At 42.3% G+C, this 17,700-nt stretch overlaps 1 protein-coding gene and 1 long non-coding RNA gene across 9 annotated transcripts in view; one reads left to right on the top strand and one right to left on the bottom strand.

Moving 5' to 3' along the window:
- Positions 1 to 1,735: 1,735 nt before the first annotated feature.
- The window catches only part of SYNRG (synergin gamma), a 183,991-nt gene continuing 168,026 nt past the window's right edge, over positions 1,736 to 17,700 (bottom strand). For 4 of the 8 annotated variants that reach the window (XM_082439903.1, XM_082439905.1, XM_082439904.1 and 1 more), the window contains 4 exons: positions 6,385 to 6,468; positions 5,938 to 6,048; positions 5,543 to 5,578; positions 1,736 to 4,525 (listed from right to left, as the gene is read on the bottom strand). In XM_082439903.1, coding sequence (XP_082296029.1) covers positions 4,394 to 4,525; positions 5,543 to 5,578; positions 5,938 to 6,048; positions 6,385 to 6,468 — 363 coding nt within the window. In that variant the 3' untranslated portion in view covers positions 1,736 to 4,393. The remainder of the gene's footprint in view (positions 4,526 to 5,542; positions 5,579 to 5,937; positions 6,049 to 6,384; positions 6,469 to 17,700) is intronic. The other 4 variants (XM_082439910.1, XM_082439907.1, XM_082439909.1 and 1 more) reach the window with 2 other exon arrangements.
- Positions 7,146 to 15,919, top strand: LOC309649783. Its single transcript, XR_014257283.1, has 2 exons — positions 7,146 to 12,454; positions 12,996 to 15,919. It is a non-coding gene; the product is annotated as an uncharacterized lncRNA (long non-coding RNA).

The raw sequence follows: 17,700 nt of genomic DNA on the forward strand, positions 1-17,700 counted from the left end.
AGAATTTCAGGGTGTGTGTATGTGTGTGGATGAGGGAAAAAAGATGCTCTCCAATAACTATTAAAATATGGCTCCTGTGATAATTATGAATGCTCCTTAAACCAGACATCCCACTTGAATCATGTCAGCGTTGCCCATCCTTGCAGATGGGCAGATATTAACAAACAAACAAACATAATAATTCACAGTGTTGTTGGAATAGTAGAAAACAGCATAGTGTACACTCTAATAAAGGGTACAGTTTTCAGTTGTCTCTTGGGAACTGGAGGGCACCAAAGCAGTGAGTCCTCCCTCCATCAAAGAAACTTTTTTTTTTTTATAAACTTTTTAAAAACATTTATTTTTGGCTGCGTTGGGTCTTGTTGCTGCTCGCGGGCTTTCTCTAGTTGTGGCCAGTGGGGGCTGCTCTTCGTTTCTGTGCGCGGGCTTCTCTTGTTGCGGCGCACCGGCTCTAGGCACGTGGGCTCTTGAGCGCAAGGCTCAGTAATTGTGGTGCACAGGCTTAGTTGCTCCGCGGCATGTGGGACCTTCCCGGACCAAGGCTCGAACCCATATCCCCTGCATTGGCAGGCGGATTCTTAACCACTGTGCCACCAGGGAAGCCCCCAGAAACTGGGTGGGACTTGGTAGAAGTTTCTATTAGCTCTTCTCTATTCCACGCTCCTGGGAAACCACTGGGAGTTACCAGGTTGCTCCTTACTTTTATAGGGGAGCTGCTTGTCCCAGCAACGGCTTTGTTTTACTTCATTTCCTTGCTTATCTGTAGAAAAATTTCCTAGATTTTCAGTCTGGTTGTTATTTGGCAAGAAGCCCTACATATGCCAGTGGCCGCATATTTATATACATTATATCCTCCAGATTTTACCTGGTTTGTGGCAACGGTTTCCCTCTAAATTCCACCTTTTCTTATCTTACACAATTTGCCCACTTTTATAAACATGCACCATTACTGTCTAGAAGGGAAAATTAAAATGAAATTAATAGTTTCTATGGGAAATCAGAGCAACCCATAAATGCCTCAGCAGCACATGATCAAAAATCAATCAGAAAAAACAAACTCTCGCTGGAGGCTACAGCTTCTACAGTATGAAAGCAAACTCTAGTAAGTCTGGTAGTCTCTGGATAAACGTGCAAAAATCAAATTGTATATAGTAAGAAAACACCTGGTGACAGATGTTCTTGGTAATTAAGAAAAATTTCCTGCAGAAATCCTGGCAAATGCCACTACTGGGATGTAACTTAGCACTTGGGAAGCCTAACACCTTTCCAATCTAAATGTTGGAGTTTATTAGCTAAAGGTCACGAAGGAAGGTACGTGACCTCCAAGGTGTGACGGGATATTTTGTAGTGATCCCTAGTGCAGAGCAAACATTTCAGATTTCTATAACATAAGGGCCCTATAATCTTTTCAAAGCTTAAGCACAGGGGGCTTCCCTGGTGGCGCAGTGGTTGAGAGTCTGCCTGCCAGTGCAGGGGACACGGGTTCGAGCCCTGGTCTGGGAAGCATCCCACATGCCGCGGAGCAACTAGGCCCGTGAGCCACAATTACTGAGCCTGCGCGTCTGGAGCCTGTGCTCCACAACAAGAGAGGCCACGATGGTGAGAGGCCCGCGCACCGCGATGAAGAGTGGTCCCCACTTGCCACAACTGGAGAAAGCCCTTGCACAGAAACGAAGACCCAACACAGCCATAAAATAAAAATAAATAAATAAATAATTAAAAAAAAAAAAAAGCTTAAGAACACGCTAGTCATTAAATAAAAGGCAAGTAGAAGGCATCTGTAAATTAGCGAAGAATTATGCATATGCACACAAAAGATATTCAAATAATTTAAAATATGCAACCTATATGAACTAACTAGTAGCCACAGGAAAAATAAAGCATGGATAATATCCTAATACACCCTGTGCTGCTTCTACCTCAAGCATGTCCAGACAAAAATTATACACTAAGCCATAAAAAATTTAAATGCAAAATACAACACCAAAACAGTGCTTACTAACTGCCACTCAAGAAGGGGGTGAAGCAGCTTGCACAATGCACTGTATGGAAGTAAGTAACCTTGGTTACTGTTTCCAAGGACACTGGGCTCTTGGCTAGCAAGCGCTGAGGTGAAGCTGAATGCAGTGCTGACTCATTTTAATAAACCTGCATAAAGAAAATCAATGCAACGGTATTCCACACCCCCCAGGTCGTTATTGGTGGATCTAATAAAACATTTCCAGTACTAAACAGATACTGAAAGTAGTGAATACTCTTCATAGCAAAGGCTTTTTATTGATGTCTGCTGTATTTTCCCCTGGCACCTCCCACGGAGAGACTAAACCTATGATACTTGGTAAGGTCAGCAGTAATTATACTTACAAACTGTATCTGAGGCATTCTGGAATATATCTAGAAATGGAAGCCAATCTAGTTAACAGGTGAGCATACTTTTTAAAATGTCATCAGTATGGACCACTGTGACAATAATAGTCCACATAGCATTTCCAAAAAATGTCTCTGCAATGTAAATTCTGTCAAACTGGGAGACATTTCTTGTCGCAAGGGTAGATTTTGTTATCACGGTCTATCATGGAATGTATAAGACCAATTAGAAGGCTGCTTGAATTTTGGTGCCATGTTGAAACCCTAGGTGCTGCACAGGCTAAAGTGGAACCCAGAGGCCTCAGGCAAAACCTGCTAGAAACCAGCCCACTTTTGTTGTCACTAACACCCACTGGCTCTGTGGAGGGCAAAGGTAACAGTTCAGAGACAGCAGTCCCAGTCATTAGTAGCTGGAGATGGTATCATCTGGAGCAAATGAGAAAAACAGATTTACCTCATCAACAGTTCTCTGTGCACTCTGGCGTGCAGCCAGGTAAAGCCGAAGCCTCATCAACAGCTTGGGAATGAAAATGTTGTCTACCTTTCTTGGAGCGGATGGAAGTAAAAGGTAGTAAGGTGGAACAAAACAATTTCCTCAAGTTTTGTCCTCAGGAGGGAAAATGATCTAATTAATTATGTAAAGCAGCAATTACACAGACAAAACCAACTGTTCCAGTTTACAAATAAAAACTAAGTCTAGGTCAGAGAGCTTAAGCCATACAAAGTGAAACACACAAGATTCAAAATCTCTTCACAAAGCATGTAATTAACAATTGAGAGAAACGTGTGTCCTAGTTTGGCGGGTTCTTCCCAGGAATAACACAGTCTTTAACCACTTGGCTTTTTCCCCCCGGATTTTATGCATTCAGTTTAAGTGGCAAAGAAAATTCCCTATACCAGAGAGCATGAGCCTTTTCCTTCTAAAACTCAGTGCTGTTTTTGAACAATTTCCTGCCTTTACTTCTAAGTCACGTGCCTCTAACCACAAATACACACCTTACTTTTCTCCTCGCTAGGCCAGGAGCTCCACCTTCTAACCCTGAATTAATTTCCCGGTCTCTCACAGATACTGTGGTATTGGTCCCTGTGCAGTCATTTCTGGAAGTTTGGCTAGAGGCCTCTGCAAAGAGATTTCATTCAGCTGGCTTTGCAAATCTCATCTGAAAAAAATATCACGTTCACAGTCTGTGTGTGAGGTAAAACAAGGCTTTCAGTGACGGCGCCTAAGGGCAACGGTACTCACCCCGATACCCGAGATTCAGGCCTCTATCAAAATGAATGTTCTTCTCACTGTAAAGTTCCCAGGCATGTTTTGAGAAAGTTTTCTTAAAAGTTGACAGTCTTAGAAATGAACGAAAAGAGTAGAGAATTGGTTCGGTTGCGACAGTAAAGCTGGTAAATCTGCCCTCACCCACCTGCCATTGTCCAATGGAGAGAAGCAGCATTTTTTCTATAAAAAGAATATCAGTTTAATCACAATTTTCCCCGTTTTATTCATGTCAGATATTAACAAACTAAATACGGATAAATGCATTCTACTTCACAGAACAGTAGGTGTTCTAGATACACACAAAACACTAGCTCAAAACATCCTTCCAACTCCAGTTTTCTTCAAATGTCAATTCTTCACAGTTTCAATACTGCAGCAGCAAATATTCCTTAGATAAAGAAAATTGTGGTCCATGTTTTAAAACATCTTAAGAGAACTAGAGATAAGTTAGCAAACTTCCAGTGCAGTTTGGGTAGAGCAGTTTTACCCCGAATCCCAAAGACTGGCCGTGGGAACCTGGGGGCAAAGGTGGTCAGTGGGAAATGCTGGGAACTTCTGCAGCACCTCCTCCCGTGCCACCTCCTGAGGATTTCTTCCTCCCGCGCCACCTCCTGAGGATTTCTTCACGTAGACTGATGGCGGTGGGGGGAGCTCTGCAGCATTCGCATTCTTTTTATTGGTCCCTGTCACCCCAAGGGGTGTGATGGAAAACAAACAAACCCAGCCAGTACTTCCCAGAGGAGCTCTCAGGAGACTTCAGAGCAAATCAGGCAGGACGAGGCCGGGAGGTTTCGGTTCGACACAGTTGATCCAGAAGTTGGCACAGCTGGCATGATACTGGTGTCCCCCATACGCCAGCTTGAAGCTGTCCGTGTCCGAGTTGAACGCCTGCCGGGAGGAAACAGACATGGGGGGCCAGTCAGGCTCCCTCCACACCTGGGCACTGCCCAGCAGCCGGCGCGGACCCCTCTCCAGCTCACAGGCTGAGGCCAAACTGGCGCACACACAAAAGCTGAGCAGGTGGCTACAGGAATTCAAGCGAGAAAGTTTTTCGCCGCTAATTAAAGGTATAAAAAAATCTTTACTGTTAAACCCAGTTTCAGCAAAAGGAGGCCAAATCGTTCCTAGAAAAGGCAGACAGAGGCTGTGGGGGTCAGCAGGGGTCCTGACAGCCACAGGACGAAAACAGCCACAGGCTGGGGATCATTTTGATCTCTCTGTGAAGAAAGCAGCCCTTCCCTGAGGCTGGCATTTGGCTGTAACACGCCATCCCTTAAGTTTCTGAGGCTGATTACAGTCCTATCATGAAAGCAAATGGAAGATTAAAGACTCTTAGGGTCTAATGCCATTCGGAGCTGATAACCAAACTGACATCACTAAAAAGTCCAAGTAGGTATAGGATTTGTAAAAAATAAAGATGTTAAACACAGCAGAATGGTTTCCAGATGAATACTGCTTACCGGTAAGTTACAGTCAGCCAGCCCTAACCTCAATCACTTCCTGGGGTGTTTTGTAAAGCTCAGCAAGTAAACAAATAAATAAAGCTCTAAAACCCAAACAATTTGTTTTTGTCTGCTAACGGCCAAGTCCTGAAGCTCTCTGATATCATTCTGTGTGTCACTAACACTTCGTCTTCCAGAAGCTCCTCTTTCTGTTACCCTGTTCATCCCAGAGAAAAATAACCGCAACACCGGAAGCCAACTATGAGCCACAAGCATGCACACGCGACGGAAGCGGACCCGCACGGACATGTTAGTTGACCGAATCAAACACTATGGGAACGAAAAGGACTCAGCAAAGGACCCACGACTGGAGCAGCTCAGGACGGCAGTGGAATCATCGAATCTGCCTTCCACACTCAGAATTAAGACGGAGATGCTAAGATAACGCGTAACTGGTTCATACTTTTTTAGGATGTTCTTCTGCAGGCTTCTCTTCTTTCTGAAATAACGTTGAAACCATAAGGTCAACAAAATTCCCAGAACAGGGCCTCTGGCCTCCAAACGAGTCCTTACAGGTTTAACCTTTTCTCCTTGCCACCCCACTGTGCAGAGGGTGGGCAGGCACGTGCCAACAAGCCCGCTCCTTAGAAAGGCAGGAGCTGCCTCCACCCCTCGACAGCTCCCCCCGCTGCCCCTTTGAAAGAACGTGTCTGCTTCTCTGGTCAGATTTCAGGGCTTGATAAAAACTCCCTGCCTCCGGTCACAGACCTTGCCGAGAAGGGCCAGATGGGGCTGCCTCCTGGGTCATCGGTCAGGGAAGCAGACCGTGCAGGGGAGGGGGGAAGGCGGGTGACTTACCCGGCTCCTGGAGTCCACGTTTAAAAGGCACACCCCACAAGCAAGCTCCTGAGCGTTTTTAATCCCGGGCCGTAGCATACAAGAGGAAAAATCCAGTGAATTTTCATCAGGCTGTGAGGACAAGACAAACGGGTAAGAAGCCAGCAATTCCACACGCTGCTGGTTTTGCTCCCTGATCACACATCCCAACAGGTCCAGCAGCAAATTCAGTCCACTCTCTGCCACCACCAGTACAATTATTCCATTTCCCAGACGTTTTCCGAGTACCTGCCCTGCTGTGTTCTAGTTGCCAGGGACGTTAGGATGAGCACAAAGTGGTCCCTGTCCTCTGAGAGCTCAGTTTAGGGTCAGGGCGAGGTGGGTATCAGGCCACACTGTGCCACGAGACCCACACTAGGGGTAAGGACCGAGCGCTGGAGCACAAGGGGGAAGGGGTGGGGCACTTACCCGACTCAAGGGGAAAGGAGCGTGGTGGCAGAGAATGCTTCTGAGAACTTCGAAACACGGTGGCTGAGTCCTGATGGGTGTTTGCTAGGTGAAAGGGGTGGGGTAGGATGAGGTAGGGGAGGGAAGGGTATCTACTCTATGTAGAATAAGCAGCCTGGGCAAAGGCCTCTAAGCAAAAGATCAGGTATGAGAAGAAATCTAGGGAGTGGGGGCCAAGCTTACGGAAGGAGGGAGGAGATGAAACTGGAGCACGAAGGCCTTGAAAGGAATATGAGGGGTTGAGACTTTATCCTGGGAAGCCCTATGGTTGTAACTAGATGGTGACAGGATCAGGTTTGTACTGTGGACAGACCCCTCTGGTTGCAATGCAGGCACTGAACTGGGGGTCTGGGCCTCTGTTACAAGGCTGCAGTAGCGAGCCGGGAGACGGGTCCTGAAGGTCAGAACTGAGGGAGCAACAGTGCGGAATGGAGAGAAATGGACACATGAAGAGCTATTAAGGCCGCAGAATCAAGAGGCCTGGGGGATCTGTTAGATGTGCGAGGAGGGGAGGGGACTGGGCAACTGAGAGGATTCACCCTAACGGGGCGCGTGAGAGGAGAACCAGTTTGGGGATGGAGACTGGGGAGAAGAGTTCAATTTGGTACAAGCCGAGTCGAAGCTGCCTGTGGGACAGCTGAGTTCTGATGCTATACGAGCAGGCAGATGGATATACAGGCCTAGCACTCAAGAACGAGCGATCTGGATGTTATCGGCTAGGGAGAATAAATATATTAACAGCTAACAAGTCTTTACCTGTGCTAAGCAGTACACTAGGCTCTTTACATACATTATTTAATTTATTCCTTACAAAAAAATCTATGAAATAGGGAGCGTGTTGCCCAATGATGAAAAGCCCAATGACTGAAAGCTGTTAATTTCTTAAAAGTTAAAATGCACATCTATGAGCTTGCAATTCCTAGATATTTTTATCCAAGAGAAATGAAAACATGTTAACAAAAGTCTTGTACAAGAAGTGTTCATAGAAGCTCTATTCATATTAGCCAAAACTGGAAATAGCATGTATCTTTAAACAAGAAAATGGATTGAAAAAACCATAGTATATTAATACAGTGGAATATTACTCAGTAATAAAAGGGATCAGACTGATACACACAACACAGATGAATTTTTATGAAATGCTATGTAAAAGAAGCTGACACAAGAATATATACACTACATAATTTCATTTATATTAAGTTCTAGAACAGGCAAATCTATGGTGATGGAAATCTACAGAAAATGGATCACTGGTTGTTTCTGGAATCAGATCAGGGGACTGACTGGGAAGGGGCAGAAGGGAACTTTAGGGGGTGATGAAAACACTCCATATACCGATGGGGTGTGTACTACATGGTGTGTGCATTTGTCAAAACTGGTCCAACTATACATTTAAGATCTGGGCACTTCACTGTATGTACGTGATTCCTCAACTACGAAAAACACTTGAATAATGAAACAAGACAAAAACAGCCAAAAAAACCCAGAAAGACAAAGCAAAAAACCAGAATGGCAGAAAATATTTGCAAATGATGCAACCGACAAGGGCTTAATTTCCAAAATATACAAACAGCTCATATAACTCGACAGCAAAAAAACAACCCAATCGAAAAATGGGCAGAGGACCTAAATAGACATTTCTTCAAAGAAGACATACAGATGGCCAAGAGGCACATGAAAAGATGCTCAACATCGCTAATTATTAGAGAAATGCACATCAAAACTACAATGAGGTACCACCTCACGCCGGTCAGAATGGCCATCATTAAAAAGTCTACAAGTAACAAATGCTGGAGAGGGTGTGGAGAAAAGGGAACCCTCCTACACTGTTGGTGGGAATGTAAGTTGGTGCAGTCACTATGGAAAACAGTATGGAGGTTCCTCAGAAAACTAAAAATAGAATTACCATAGGATCCAGCAATCCCACTCCTGGGCATATATCCAGACAAAACTATAATTCAAAAAAGATATACACGCACCCCTATGTTCACAGCAGCACTATTTACAATAGCCAAGACATGGAAACAACCTAAATGTCCATCAACAGATGAATGGGTAAAGATGTGGCACATATATACAATGGAATAGTACTCAGCTGTAAAAAAGAACGAAATAACGTCCTTTGCAGCAACATGGATGCAACTAGAGATTATCATACTAAGTGAATTAAGCCAGAAAGAGAAAGACAAATACCATATGATATCACTTATATGTGGAATCTAAAATATGACACAAATGAACCTATCTATGAAACAGAAACAGAATCACAGACATAGAGAACAGACTGGTGGCTGCCCAGGGGGCGGGGATTGGGGGAGGGATGGAGTGGGAGGTTGGGGTTAGCAGATGTGAGCTTTTATATAGAGAATGGATAAACAACAAGGCCCTACTGTATAGCACAGGGAACTATATTAACATCCTATGATAAACCATAATGGAAAAGAATGTTAAAAAAAAGAATGTGTATTATGTATAACTGAATCACTTTGCTGTATAGCAGAAATTAACACAACATTGTAAATCAATTATACTTCAATTAAAACAATTAAGGAAAAAAAGATTTTGGATTCTTAGTGTGTAAAAGTTAGGTATACATGAACTAATTTATTTTTCTTATGTATGTCCTAGAGCAGAGTTTCTCAAACTTGGCACCATTGACATTTTAAGCTGGATAATTGTAAGACGAGCTTAAAAGACCTGTAAGACATGTCCTCTGCATGTAGGATCCCTGGCTAATTTGGGGCAAAACTGCTCCCCTCCCCGACTATTAAGAACTGACTTTCCAAAGAGGAAAACGTATGTGTGCATGCATATAAATACATATATACACATAAACCCACACACGTATGTAAGTTGATTATAAATTTTACTGACATAAAGAATGTGTAGCACACAATTTACAAATAATAAAATATACCATCATCTTTATTGTAAATCCCACATAGTATCTTGTTCTCACAAAATGCTTTCTTGGATTTTTGCCCAACTCTTAGATCAACAACCTTTGCCTGCTTTCCTGAAAGAGTGTTAGTTCTGATGTGAAAGCTGATGTTTTCATGTGAAGGACTAGGGCTAGAGTGAAATGACTCAGACGTACTTCAGAACTTCACTTGTCTGTCAAATACATGAGTGACTTCTTTGCTGAATCAGATAATAGTTCTTGAATACTGGAGAATCTTTCCTCAACTTTTGGTTCTACTCACAACATAATGGCTACAGACACACCATACTTTTAAGTTTAATCTACATTATTAACATTTTCTCTATCACCTTAAGTCTAGACAATCAACAAAACAAGTCAAGCCCTGATTTGAAGCATTTGCTGATTTCCATGGTATAAATGCTCCCCCTATGGTCGATTTCGAGCTACCAATGTGATGTCACTGAACATGGGGTTGGGAAGAGATGCATGCAGCACCGCCATATAGTATGTCCACATATGGATACAATGGACTAGGGTGACCACCTTCTTGGTCTGTGCCAGACTGTTGCCATTTTAGCTCTGAGGACACCCCTCGGTTCTGAGCAAACCGGGACAGCTGGTTGTCCTAAGACAGACATCAATAACCTCAAACACTAAGGACAAAGCAGGTGGGAAAGGAAGTGAAGATGGAAGGGAGTCGATAGGAACAAAGTAAAAGGGTCCATTGTCCTGTCTTGAGAGCCAAAAACAAGAGCAGAGCAAGTCAAGTGTGAGAAAGTTCTAGAGTTACCAAGCTGGGCTCAGAAAGATGTCTGAGTGTAAGATTGCCCAGGCTCTGCAGGGTGATGTGATAACACAGTCCAGTGTGATCATGCAGGTGGGTGGCTTAAGTGAAACAGAGACAAGGGGCTTGTAGTCCAGAGAGTCAAGGATCTGGGAGCCTGGCATGTTGGTTGGTTTTTCCTCATGAATACTAAGGTGACCAGGATGATGGCAGATTTGACAATAAAATAATAGCTACATGTTCTATAGTTACTTTAGGCTGAACCACTGAGGAGTTACTATACTGTCTTTGTATTTGCAAAACTGTATTATTCTTCCCCAGAAAAAAAAGGTTTCTCCCTAGAAAAATGTGTAGATTATATATGATATTTCCCCAATCATTTCTTTCTAATATGAAATAAGCATCTTTTTAAAAAATATTTATTTATTTATTTGGCTGCGTTGGGTCTTAGTTGCAGCACTCAGGATCATTGTTGCGGCATGCGAACTCTTAGTTGCAGCATGCATATGGGATCTAGTTCCCTCACCAGGGATCGAACCCGGGCCCCCTACATTGGGAGCGTGGAGCCTCAGCCACTGGACCACCAGGGAAGTCCCTCCCCATCCATTTCTAATTTGAAATAGTAAACCATGTGCTAGGTTCCATAAACCTCTCTTAAACCTGAGCTGAATCCATTTGGATCACACTTAAGGAAGGAAGGATACACAGTTCTCAGAGAAGAAAAAGGGAGGTGGAAGTTTCAACTGTGTGAACCTACATGGCCTTAGCCAAGCCAGAGAATTATTTTTTGTTTGTTTTTTAGTGTAATCACGGCCAATTTGGTCAAACCTAGAAGCAGGCGGAATTATCATCTGTCTGCTGTCCAATCCTGTCCTTTGTAAAATAGTAACAATTTCACTTGCCCTACCTCCCTCCCTCCTTCAATTAGTGTTAGGACTCTCACAGATACATAAAAAGGGCTCTGGAAAGGATAAAATACTCTAAATGATCATCACAATTATTCACTTTGACAAAATCTAACAAGTTTTTTGAAGAGGTTAAAAACATAGTAGCATGTCTATAATCTACATTATAGACATTTATCATGTTACTGAATGAGGACTATTTGAGAAATAATTAGAACCCGGGGAAACTCTCTGAATCTTGAAATCAAATCCAAGTTAATAAAAGCCCTTTTAATACCTGTTTACCAAAGGAATAAAAGAAGCCAATGAAAAGGTCATATCGTAATCTCCAGTGAAAATCATAAGGCTCTGCATAAATTACCCTGTAGTCATATTAATCTTTCAAATGATAAAATTAACCTTTATAAATACACATCTATTAGCAGGGAGATTATTGTAGTACACAGTGTGACACCAATCAAATGGCCCTAATTCTATAAGGAGGTATGCCCTCTACAGGCACCTTAAATTGCATATCACCTACTTTAACTGGCAAGTATGTCATGCATTTAGTAAAGATTAAAAACCCAGCTATATTAGACATGACCTGCATACACTGACAAGTCCCAGAGTCAGACTGGGATATATAATCCTGAATCTTTAGCCAGTAATAAACTACTAAAATGGCATCCAAGAAAATCATTATTAACGAAGAAGAGTTTGGTAGTATTTTAGTGTTCTTTACCAGTAGACTTATTCTCCTCCTTCCGGACAAATGTAGGATGGGCCTTCCCTGTCCCTCTAAATTAGGCACAGTCGTGTAACTTGCCATGGTGTTAACAGACTGTGAGTATAAGTAATATGGTCACTTCTGGAAGGAAGTCAGACCAATGTGCTATTTGTCATGTTCCCTTGATACTTCCATGGTGACCAACTATGTTCCACTCGGTGTTGGCTCTATCAACCCAGATCCCTGAGTAAGGAGGACATGGCATAGAGACCCTCCAACTTGAGATGGATCTGGAACAAGAGCTAGGAATAAAGCTCTGTTGTTTCACATAGCTAAGAACTGGGGCTGGGAGGTGTTGTTTGTTACCGCTGCAGAACTTATTTTGACTGATACAAAGAGTGATCTAGACACAGGTTCCACAAGCAATTCCACACCTTTGATTTTGGTTACAATGTAACCATTCTTGGTTACAATGTTTTTTTTCTGGTAATTTTTCCTACTGCTACTATAACAAATTAGCATAAATTTAGTGACTTAAAACATAAATTTATTCTCTTCCACTTCTGGAAGTCAGAAGTCTAAAGTGGGTTGGCAACACTGCATTCCTCCTTACGCAAGCTCTAGGGGAGAATCTGCCTCTTCGCCTTTTCTAGTTTCTAGAGACTGCCTGCACACTCTGTGGATCACGGTTCCATCTTCAAAAGCAGACAGTTCTGGGTGTACTCTGATGATTTTGCAAATATGTTCCTATAAAAGGGTTTCATCTTCAAGAAATTCATGGAAAAGACTCTGACAAGTACAGGTTTCTGGTAACTGACTGTACTGCTGAACTGAATGAATAAGCATTTTCAGAACTCTAATGAAAAACTGATGAACTCATAAAAGTGCTAACAAAAGATCAAGATGAAAAAAAAAATTAATTACATGGGACTGAGTGAACTGATGAGGATGAGTATAATTTTTGTGACTTTCTGTCTGAATTCAAAAAAAAAAAAAAAATCCCACAAGGACTCAGAGGCAAAGAATATACAAATCAATTTTCACTGCAAAGTAAAGGAGCTGTTACAGTGGAGGATTACTGGACTGAATGTCAATATTATGACATAGTATGAGTGTGTTTCATGTTTGGTAATTGCAATCATTGTTGCTTTTGTTGTGGTCATCCATGTACAATGCTTGGTGTCAGTCTATTTATCTCTTGTAAAAATAAAATACAGTGTGTGTGTGTGAAAAAAAAAAAAAAAGCAATAGTGTAGCATCTGCCAATCTCTCTCTCTGCTTCGACTGTCACGTTGTTTTTTCTCATTCTTATTCTCCTGCCATCCTCTTACAAGGATTCTTGTCATGCCTCTGGGCCCACCCAGATAATCCAGGATAAGTTTCCCATCCAAAGACCCTTAACTTAATCACATCTGCAAAGTCCCTTTTACCATATAAGGTAAAACTTTCACAGGTTCTAGGGATTAGGACGTGGACATTTTAGGGGGGGTGGGGAGGCGTTATTCTGTCTACCAGATCCACCTTCTGTCAACTGAAGACAGCCGTGTAGAGAAATGATGAAGATTCTGTCTCTAAAACACTGTGCAGACTGGCAAGATGACAAAAATGCTATCATTACTAAAAAAATTAAACTGTTCTGGGGCTTCCCTGGTGGCGCAGTGGTTAAGAGTCCACCTGCCAATGCAGGGGACACGGGTTCAAGCCCTGGTCCGGGAAGATCCCAAGTGCCGCGGAGCAACTAAGCCCGTGCGCCACAACTACTGAGCCTGCGCTCTAGAGCCCGTGAGCCGCAACTACTGAGCCCTCATGCCACAACTACTGAAGCCCACGTGCCTAGAGCCTGTGCTCCGCAACAAGAGAAGCCACTGCAATGAGACGCCCGTGCACTGCAACAAAGAGTAGCCCCCGCTCGCTGCAACTAGAGAAAGCCCGCGTGCAGCAACAAAGACCCAACGCAGCCAAATATAAATAAATAAATAAATTAATTAAAAAACAAAACAAAACAAAAAAACTGTTCTCCTGACATGCCACAGCAATGGGAAGTAAGTACTCTGAAATTCACTGCTTATTTTACATCAAAAGGAAGTACAGAAGAATTTTATTATACTGAGGGTAATAGTGGAATCACAGAGCCAGGGTGATTTTCAGTTGACCACAGGTCAGGAGAATAACAGTCCTGTCTCTTCTCGTAGATTTTATATGGCAAAAATGGATTAGTATTGTCTTCCAGGACTGAGTCTTGGTTACAAACCTACTGAACTTCAATTCAATCCACAACCATGAAATAAAACTTCAAGATAACAATTCACTCATCTCACTAAAATAGGGGCTTTTTATCTCTTGAGAAAAAAGTTCCTTCAACCTGTGCCCAGAGGAGATAGGCTTTTGCCACAAGAGGGAGTTTTAGTCCATGGATAAAGGGAGCATGAAAGGGAAAGGGAAATGTAAAACTTTGCTAGTATCACCTCCAGCTTAAAGAAATATTAAGGAGCCACAATTTGGAGGTTAAGACTGTGTACTCGGCTTTCCTTAGCCCAAGCTGCATCCTGGAACTTTTTCACTGGAGAAAAGTAATGCAGCCTCCTTTTGATGGGAATAGTTTCATGGAGTCTTTGTGGGAAGAAACAAGTCATTTTTTAATACCTTGGAAGCTGGGACCAACACAGAAGGAAGAAGAATGGATTTTTAGACAATGATCTGCATTCAAATCCCAGGTTTGTAAGTTTCAGGCACATTTCATCTTTTCTGAGCCCCAATTTCTGCCCTTGTAAAAATGGGGATTACACTATTGACCTTGTGGGATTGTTACCAGGATTAAATGAGAAGGAATGAAAAGCATACAGCACAATGCCAAGCAGGTTTTAGGTGCAAAAGAAACAGTAACTATTACATCAGTGTTACTGGAATCAAAGACCCTGACTGTGGCAATTAAGTTCAATAAATAACTTTAAATTCTACTTAAAACGAAGTAATGATGTAAAAAGTTAAAAGCTGCCTATACAACCTCAATTATGCCTCTCTCTAGTGATGATTTCTCTGCTTTGAGCCTCTAATACTGAGTCCTTGGCGTTTGTATAGTTTTGTTGCAACTGAATTAAATTACACAGATGTTGGTTTTTTTGTCATTTACACTTACGCATCTATTTTTAAAGTATCTTGTCTTCTTCATGACAAGTTTAACCTTATACTTCCTCTGTAGAATGTATGCTATTCATGCAGTGGGCAGTTCAAGTAAGTTTTATAGACCGAGGACCTACCAGTTATCAAGAGGAAATGCCATGGTATAATCAGGAAAAATACCTGAGTAAAGAACGATTATTTTTCTGTCACAGCTAACCTGGTGAAAAAAGCAACTATAACTGGAATAGCATGGGTAACTGGGGAAACAAATACTCAGTGGCGGTCATGTACAACGTGCAATGCATTCCTGTGTTGTCTAGCGGCAGATACCTACCCTTCCCTGGTGCCTAAAAAATGTCAGGTAAAAATCACTCTAGCATCTAGACATGGATGCTAGAAATGGATGTTCCTAATGGGAGTTTGAAGGAGAGGGCAAGAATGCCTGGTCACTCTTCCCACTTACCTCCTATTTTGCCATGTGGACAGATTTAGAACCACCGTAAGCAAGAGGGCAACACTCCTAAGTTATATGTGTGACCAAACCCAACAGGCTTCCTTTGAAATCACAAAACCAAATTCTATGGCTTCTTTAAAAAGGTCTGAACAAAACTAATCCTTAGTGTAAAAAACCAGAACATGACTTATCTCTGAGTGGGGTGATGACAACAGAGGAGCATAAGGAAAGCTTCTGGGATGATGGGCTATTCTCTATCTTGATAGGGGTATGGGTTATATGGGGTATGCATATGCAAAAACCATTGAGCGGTATAACGAAGATTTTTGCATTTTACTGTATATGTGTTTTACAGAAAAAGAAAGAAGAAAAAAGAAAAGAAAGGTCTGGAGGGGCAATCAAAAAAGAAAAGAAAGGTCTGGAGGGGCAATCAGAGTCAAGAAGGCAAGCCCTTCTCATGAGCAAGATGTACCAGGATGAAACTGACTTCCATCTCACGCACTGACAGCAGCTCCCTTAAAGCAGTAATCCAGGCCAAGATTCTCCCCAAATGTCCTTTGCTCCAAACTGAAAAGGACTAATACATAATGAACCTGGTTAACACACTTGGTCTTTTGTGATACCTTTTCTTTAAAGAGTTCACGGCAAAGAAAGATGCTTTGCAATCACAGCCATCTTTTTCTTTTTCTTTTTTTTTCTGGTCCTGCCAGACAGCTTGTGACACCTTAGTTCCCCGACCAGGGACTGAACCCGGGCCCTCGGCAGTGAAAGCGCCGAGTCCCAACCACTGGACCGCCAGGGAATTCCCACAGCCATCTTTTCCTAATAGCACCAGAAAAGATGGGTTTGTCTAGAAGTCTAGTTTTCAAAATGTTAATTACAAGAAGAAACTGCCTGTCACCAGAACAAAGAAACTTAAAATCTAAGTGGCAAGGGGGACTCTTTTAAGCTACTCTACAGTCCTGGGATATAAACAGGGGAAAAAGTGTACAGAAGAGAACTTGCCTGTTTATATCAAGTCGCTGCCAAGATAGACTCCTGATGTTTCATCTCATTAACCTCGATGCTAAATAACAACCCACTCTTCCCCAAAAGGCTTTTGCCTTTTGCTTTTACCCATGCAACTTGCCCATTTCAAGGAGGCAGCAGAATATAGTGGTTGAAAAAGCAGACTTAGGACTTTCAGACTGAGTCCAGGTCTCACCAATATCTCTGTGCCTGAGTTTCTTCATCTGTAAGAAAGGGTGAGAATAATACTATCTACCCTCAAGACTGTTGTATTAATTATATCTATGTAAAGAGTTATGAATAGGGTCTAGCACACAGTAATCACTCAGTAAAAGATGGCTAATGATGATGACGATATTTAGGCTTAATGTGGTCCTATCAGCACAGGGTTAGGAGCAGAAGGTGGGTGAATTAGGAGAGACCCAGACCACACTGATCTCTAGATTCCTAAAGGTGAGAGAATCTCTAGATTTCCTCCTAAAGGTGAGACCTTTGTGAGACCGAGTAGAGAGGCTCTGATGAACTGCGATGCTAGTGATGCAAAGGGGACACACCTGCTAACACGTCCCTCTCCATCCCACAGCCTCACAGGCACGCCACGTACATTACTAGCCAACCAACTTCATGCGCAGCTGGAGTTTAGAAGTATTTTTTAAAAACACCAGGGTTTTATCACCCAAACACAACCCTATCACTATTCTGGCATATTTCCTTCTAGCCCTGTAGTAATAGTTCTGTGTTATTTCAAACTTTGTGCTTCTTTAAAAAATGGCGGCCTAACATCCTAGTATGAAGAGTCACACAACTAATTCTCCAGATTTGGACTTTTAGGTTATTTTCAATTTTTCACTTTTACAGAGAACAACTTGTGCATTTAACTTGCTTCTTTTTGTGAGTTTGTATGTAGAACTCTTGCCTTAGGCAGTTTTCCGAGAAGTGGAATTACCAAGTCAACCGCTCTGAATGTTTTCAAGTCCTTTCATTCATTCAGCACTTACCGGGTATTTACACGGTGCCTGGTCAGACAGAAAATGAACAAAATGTGGTCTTGGTCCTTGTTCTCAACGAGTTCACAGGTGGAGGGGAAAGCATGTTGCCAGACACCTTTCCCATAGGGTGGTACCAATTTCCTAATCAATGAATTCCTAATAAATTCCCTAAGAAGTAGTCCAATTTTACCACATCAACACAATCAGGGTTCAAATAAATAAACCAAACCCCACACTGGGTTTATTAGGAGGTAAAAACTGAGATCTTGTTTTAATTTGAATTAATGTTTACTGCTTAGCTGTGCCTCCTCTATGAATCACTTCATGTTTTTGTTCCGATTTTACTGGAAGCTGGTATAGTTCTCACTAATTTACATGTTTTCCT

This window comes from Balaenoptera physalus (genome assembly GCF_965194825.1).
Source record: "Balaenoptera physalus genome assembly, chromosome: 20".
Classification (NCBI taxonomy): Eukaryota; Metazoa; Chordata; class Mammalia; order Artiodactyla; family Balaenopteridae; genus Balaenoptera; species Balaenoptera physalus.